Source organism: Procambarus clarkii, chromosome 35 (genome assembly GCF_040958095.1).
Source record: "Procambarus clarkii isolate CNS0578487 chromosome 35, FALCON_Pclarkii_2.0, whole genome shotgun sequence".
Lineage (NCBI taxonomy): Eukaryota > Metazoa > Arthropoda > Malacostraca > Decapoda > Cambaridae > Procambarus > Procambarus clarkii.
The window spans coordinates 22,144,813-22,152,312 of record NC_091184.1 but is presented as its reverse complement, the minus strand read 5'-3'; the positions used below and the strand labels follow the sequence as shown (position 1 = coordinate 22,152,312).

Sequence of the window (7,500 nt, the reverse complement as noted above, 5' to 3'; positions counted from 1 at the left end):
GGGGTCGATCACAAAACATCAAACTCAGGTATACAACTTTGGTGGATAACAGTAACTCCTCCTCTACCTACAATAAAGTTTGTGGAATGAACTATGGTGCTGGACCATATGGAGACGTTAAGGTGGAAAAGACTGAGTGTGAAAATTACTTAGTCGAGAGACTTGTTACACAGATCATCCATTTGGAGTCAAAAGGGGAGGCCGAAGGTAATGGAAAGCTAAGTTACGAGACCTTTGGGAAGTTGATGGTTCACTTCAAACGAGCCATCAGGGACAACATCAACACAGACTGGAGAAAAATGAGGAAGGCCTGCCTATCCGGACTGTTCCATGAAACGTCCACAGATGAAAATCCATTACACCATTTCTGTCCTGAAGGCAAAAATTCTTGGTGTTTTTACCAACACGATCTTGCAAATAAAAAGATCCCACGAACACACAAGACCATGAATATAACATGAAAAAGTGTCTGAAGGGAAAGCCAAATGAGTCTCTACACAACCGAGTTTGGAATAGCGTCCCCAAAGACAGATCTGTAAGTCGTTCAATGGTTGAGTTCAGAATGGCAGTGACGGCCATCAACCACAATGCCGAGTCTTTGGGCAGTCTTACTGGTATACCTCAGCATGATATTACTATCTTGAAGATGATGTCACCTTGAGGAACTATATTTCGGACCAATTATAAAATAGTTAGTATAAAATTAGTTGAATAATAAAAGTTTTGTATTTTTTGTCTTCCTTTTTACTATACAACTAGTTAAAAAAATATTGGTTGATATTGAACAACTTTTCTGAAACAGAGGTAAGGCCCTAATATGTCCCCACTACAATGCAACCTTCGTTAGTAGGCTGAGAAGTGCGTTCTGGCTACTAGACATGAAAACGTGACTTATTATGTAAATCGGGCCTAGTATAGTAGACTGAGAAGTGAGCTCTGGCTACTAGGTACGACATATATATATATATATATATATATATATATATATATATATATATATATATATATATATATATATATATATATATATATATATATATATATATATATATATATATATATATATATAATATATATATATATATATATATATATATACATATATATATATATATATATATATATATATATATATATATATATATATATATATATATATATATATATATATATTATGCTTAATAGATAGACACCATCGTCTACTAGTCTTAATATTCAAGAGCCCTGCAAACTTGGCCTACTGCGATGAGGGTCCTGCATAGTAGGCCAAGAAGTGAGTTCTGGCTATTAGGTACCACATATATATATATATATATATATATATATATATATATATATATATATATATATATATGTCGTACCTAGTAGCCAGAACTCACTTTCAGCCTACTATGCAAGGCCCGATTTGCCTAATAAGCCAAGTTTTCCTGAATTAATATATTTTCTCTAATTTTTTCTTATGAACTGATAAAGCTACTCATTTCATTATGTATGAGGTCAATTGTCTTTTATTGGAGATAAAATTAAAGTAGATATATGACCGAACCTAACCAACTTTACCTAACCTAACCTAACCTATCTTTATAGGTTAGGTTAGGTTAGGTAGCCGAAAAAGTTAGGTTAGGTTAGGTAGGTTAGGTAGTCGAAAAACCATTAATTCATGAAAACTTGGCTTATTAGGCAAATCGGGCCTAGCATAGTAGGCTGAGAAGTGAGTTCTGGCTACTAGGTACGACATATATATATATATATATATATATATATATGTCGTACCTAGTAGCCAGAACGCACTTCTCAGCCTACTATGCAAGGCCCGATTTGCCTAATAAGCCAAGTTTTCATGAATTAATTGTTTTTCGACTACCTAACCTACCTAACCTAACCTAACCTAACTTTTTTTGCTACCAAACCAAACCTAACCTATAAAGATAGGTTAGGTTAGGTTAGGTAGGGTTGGTTAGGTTCGGTCATATATCTACGTTAATTTTAACTACAATAAAAATAAATTGACCTCATACATAATGAAATGGGTAGCTTTATCATTTCATAAGAAAAAAAATAGAAAAAATATATTAATTCAGGAAAACTTGGCTTATTAGGCAAATCGGGCCTTGCATATTAGGCCAAAAAGTGAGTTCTGGCTACTAGGTACGACATATATATATATATATATATATATATATATATATATATATATATATATATATATATATATATATATATATATATATATATATAATGTTAATTGTACCAATGACATATTATGTAGGTCTTCATTAGGGGAATGGGTTATATTTTGAAAATGCAAAGATGAGAAGTATTGCCATTTAATTGAATAATAACGCAATTTCTCGAATTTTAGAGACTTCGACAATCATTATTCGCATCTTTATTACAAACTTTGAAATCATTAGGCTTAGAGCGTGACTCAATACTTGCTTATGACACCCTTAATAAGGAAAGGTTGATATTTGCCTCTGACTTATCTACCATTCAAACAAAAGGCTCCCTTCCCGTGGAGATATCTGTCAACTTATGTATGAAGCTTGAATTTGACTCTGGTGTTATATATAATAGGTTGGTTTTACTGTTTGCTGACAAAACTGGGGTTTTATCCATTGATGGACACAGAAACGTCCTATGTGATGTGCAAGCTAAAACATAATGAATTGTCGTGATAATAATATAAACTTAAAACAAACTATTTGCTCAGGTGCATTACCTAGGGTGTTCTAATGCGGAAGAGATTGTACATTTCAATATTTTAACAATGAGGCCTATAATCTTCATAAATAATATCCTACCAACTCACAGTAGGGAGTATATGGGTCACTGTGTGTGTATATATATATTGATGTAGTTAAACATCGAATGTTTTCTTTAACACTTATGCCATGACCCCGGATACATATGGTCATTATTTCGTGGAGTTTATTAAAAAGAACAATATATCAGAAGTGTATAGCATGCGTCACAGACTCCAGAGTGCTTTTAGTCTCGTCTGCTGGCTATATTGCATCATGTTTGTTCACAGAATAAGCCACCTGGGCTTATCTTCTGCCTTGTATTATTTACATAATGTATTTTCTAGAGTAACTTTAAAATTAAATGATAAACGGGTCCTTGCCTATGAACGACGATATTTCTTTATGAAACAGCTTTGTATGAAGACATTTCGTAGAGGTCTGACTATTGGTTCTTATCTATGGTGTAGGAAATATTTCTGTTACTTACTTAACCTGAATAACTGACTAAAAAGTGGATCAGGAGGGGTAGGGGAAGGGTGAATATCCTATAAAACCCCAGACAGGTACCAACCCTCTCCATTACTGCCCTATGTTACCTACAAAATGGAAGGTACCACTCAAAAACAATATCATAGATTGATGTCCATGAAGGACCGGGTGAGTATTGATTGTAGTTCTTGACACATATTATTTATATTTTTGTAATATTAGTTTTTTATTAGTTAATTTCGTTCTTTTCTTTAGAACAGTCAAGTCCACATTTGCCGAGTTATAATTCTACGAGGGAGTTCTATCGTGAACGAACTGCTGTTTCGTAGTCTAATTGATGACACTTGTTGTAGAGGTCACAAGTCTGTGGTTTCAGGGGCAGAGACAAGTAGTATTTTTACTTTGTGAATTAGTATACTTGTTCTAATAACAGATATAAATAAATATACTTTTTATTTAATCATCATACATTTTAAATCGTGCCTACAGATTATACATTCCACCCCCCTTCTCTGCCAAGGGCCCCCCAACATAGAAAAGGGCCTACTCCCCCGCAGATAAGCAGCCTCCACCTCCACCACTTGCCAATGAGGAGGAAGAGAAGTCAGCTGCTGCTAAAAAAACTAGGGTAGAGGACAATGAAGGACATCTGCTCATCATGGTGGAGACTCCAGCAACTGATATGGTGAGTGTAAAAGGATTAGAATTCTACTCAGAGGAGGAGGAGGAGGAAGAGGAGTGGAAAGGGTATAACTACTTTTATGAACATTTATGTTATTTTGTAACCTTTACCTAATAAATAAATTAATAACAAAAATGTTTTTTATTCCTCAAATGGGCCATATTATAGACCGTACTCTTGGGTGATTGTGGTTCCCTTTAACTCTTTTAAAGACAGGAAGGAGTGATCACTCGCCCTTGTATGGGAGGCAGTTGACGTAAGTGTATTTTTTGCCCTGAGACACGACCGGTCGAGCCAGAAGAGATTGACCACACCTGAATAAATACTTGAATGAATTTATATAACATCCACCAACTATGTCATTTTACCACTACAGGCACAGTCTTGGGGGGGGGGGGTACATGAAGCTGTAATTGTTGGGTTAACCAACCATAAAAGCCTTTCTTCCTATATTTATAGGAAGAAAGACTATACATTAATAATAGACTATTATTTCTGCTTTCTCCCCCTATAATAGACTATTATTTCTGAAAAATTATAACGCAGCCTTATTAAGTATTATTTTCACATAACTTCGACTGTGGCCATTAAGTGTCAGAGTTCTCACCCCAGGGTGTCGTTCTCCTTGGACGAGGACCCGCCGCCGATCACCTCCACCACATATTGGAGCCATTTGACGGTACATTTTCCTGGGAGCAACAGGCAAACCCATCTCTAAATGCTGTGTGCTACCGGCTGACTTATCCTCGATTGTAGTGTCAATAACCTCTATCCCACTATTAACACACTTAACACCTAATTAACAGTTCATTTTGCTGTGGTCTACAGGTTGGACTCCCTCTACTAGCATTGCTTTACAATTATTAGTATTGGTACAATATTATCATAGTTTCTGTATTATTAGCAGTGTTTCAGCAATATTAGATCTGTTTCTGAATAAAGAGCATTGTTTCAGAATTATTCGCAGCTGTTAAAAAATTATTTGTTCTCTGTCAGACTTATCAGCATTGTTTCACAATTATCAGCATTGTTTGAGGATTATTAGTATTGTTACAGTAATATGTATTGTTTCAGAATTTCAGTATTATTTCCAACACTTTCATAATTATTTGTTTTGTTTCTGTATTTTCATCATTGTATCAAAATTATTTGCATTGTTTCAGCATAATTTAAGATTGGTTAGCAATATTCCAGAATTATTCGCAGTGTTTCCTTATTATATATATCAATCAGTATTATAAGCATTGATTTAGAATTACTGGCATTGTTACAGAATTATTAGCATACTTGAGAATTATTAGCATTGTTTCAATACCATATGAACTGTTTAAATACTATTAGTATTGCTTCATAATTATTTTAATTGTTTCATTATAATAAGGATTGTTTTAGTATTATTAGCATAGTTTAAGTATTGTTAGCATTCTCTCAGCAATATATGGAGTGTGTACTTAACATCAGGCTGGCTACTGGTACCGGACATAACACCAAGGTGACTACTGGTACCTGACATAACACCAAGGTGACTACTGGTACCTGACATAACACCAAGGTGACTACTGGTACCGGACATAACACCATGCTGACTACTGGTACCGGACATAATACCAAGGAGACTACTGGTACCGGACATAACACCAAGGTGACTACTGGTACCTGACATAACACCAAGGTGACTACTGGTACCGGACATAACACCAAGGTGACTACTGGTACCTGACATAACACCAAGGTGACTACTGGTACCTGACATAACACCAAGGTGACTACTGGTACCGGACATAACACCATGCTGACTACTGGTACCGGACATAACACCATGCTGACTACTGGTACCGGACATAATACCAAGGTGACTACTGGTACCGGACATAACACCATGCTGACTACTGGTACCGGACATACTACCAAGGTGACTACTGGTACCGGACATAACACCATGCTGACTACTGGTACCGGACATAATACCAAGGTGACTACTGGTACCGGACATAACACCATGCTGACTACTGGTACCGGACATAACACCAAGGTGACTACTGGTACCGGACATAACACCAAGGTGACTACTGGTACCGGACATAACACCAAGGTGACTACTGGTACCGGACATAACACCATGCTGACTACTGGTACCGGACATAATACCAAAGTGACTACTGGTACCGGATATAATACCAAGGTGACTACTGGTACCGGACATAACACCATGCTGACTACTGGTACCGGACATAACACCAAGGTGACAGGACGCCACGTGCGGCCAGTGTGAGGTGAAGGTAATGCCGCCAGGGCAAGGACGCCATGCATTAGACTGGTGGTGCATCAGCGATATTCTCATGACTGTCACACCACAGTTAACCAAGAGTGAAATAATTTACTGGGATGTGAGTGTGGCCGACCAATTACGTTAGTGTTATAACTTATAACTTATAGTGTTCGTACTTGTCACCCGGCCATTGACTCTACGTGTCAGTCGCCAGGCTTAGCAGGACTATTCAGGCACCTGCTACGGGTGTAGAGTGGAGAAGGTGAGGCCGGCAGTGGTGCCTTGTTATGACGAGACCATGTGTAGTGACGTCGCCACATGTGTCATATGGGTCGGGATTATAGTAATCACACATTTAGGGTTGTAGTTACCGATGTTTTCAGTGTTTCATTATTCATTTAGTTATTTCAGTAATTTACATGTGAACGGAGTCTGCGTGACTCGTACAAAGTTTTCATGTAGACCAGAGTATTTTTTATACTCAGTATGTAGTCAAGTGATTTCGTGTGTGTGATGACTTCACTGTGTTGTCTTTCAGTGCCATAAAACTCGCTGTTGTGTACTTTTGTTACATACGTTTTCTTTAAGAGATCATTACTGGGTATCAGTTCTTGCAATATTATTAGACAAAGTGTTGTGATACTGATTGACAAAGTGTTGTGATACTGATTGACAAAGTGACGATGACTGGTGTGCAGCTGTGCACCAGTCATCGTCACATGAAACTGTCAGTGTGATAAGCAGGTATTACTGGAGTTATCACGAGTGTTTAGGTTAGTTCATTCTGTGCCTCACCGGTGGTGAAGACAGGTGATCTTAAAGCATACTAACTCTCCTGGAGTCATTTCACCTGGATTATGCTGATTGCTTAGCTTTGCTAGCGTGATGCTCTCATTTAACGTGTAAACCCTCCTAGTGTAATAGTGTTAAGCTTGGTCAGTAAACCTATGTTAGTATTACGAAAGATTTCCTTTTAACTCCTTCCTAAGTTCTGCCACACGCGTAGATACGTTAGTCTACTTAAGTCCCCTTTGGCATACCTGGGTAGTGCTGCTTCACAGCTCTACACCTTATTTATCATAACATTAGGTGGGAACCCCTTAGTAACTTACGCCCTATAATGTCTTTTACGATTACGATTTACTTTTACTAGATTACGTCCTAGTGACGAGAGATGACGATATTCTGGTGGTGGATATTACCACCTTGTGTAATACTCTCAAATATCGCAACATCGGAGTCGTGACTGTTGTTCTCGCCACGATGCACCACATGCATTGATGGCCTGCAGATCCTGAACCCTTGCTCAATGT

At 37.2% G+C, this 7,500-nt stretch overlaps 1 protein-coding gene across 1 annotated transcript; it reads right to left on the bottom strand.

Annotated features, from left to right (window-relative positions):
* Positions 1 to 5,335: 5,335 nt before the first annotated feature.
* Positions 5,336 to 6,259, bottom strand: LOC138371142 (uncharacterized protein DDB_G0282077-like). The gene is made up of 2 exons (XM_069335977.1): positions 5,995 to 6,259; positions 5,336 to 5,574 (listed from the first exon to the last, which is right to left on the bottom strand). The coding sequence occupies exons 1-2, from the start codon at positions 6,257 to 6,259 to the stop codon at positions 5,336 to 5,338; spliced, it is 504 nt and encodes a 167-aa protein (XP_069192078.1).
* Positions 6,260 to 7,500: the final 1,241 nt, after the last annotated feature.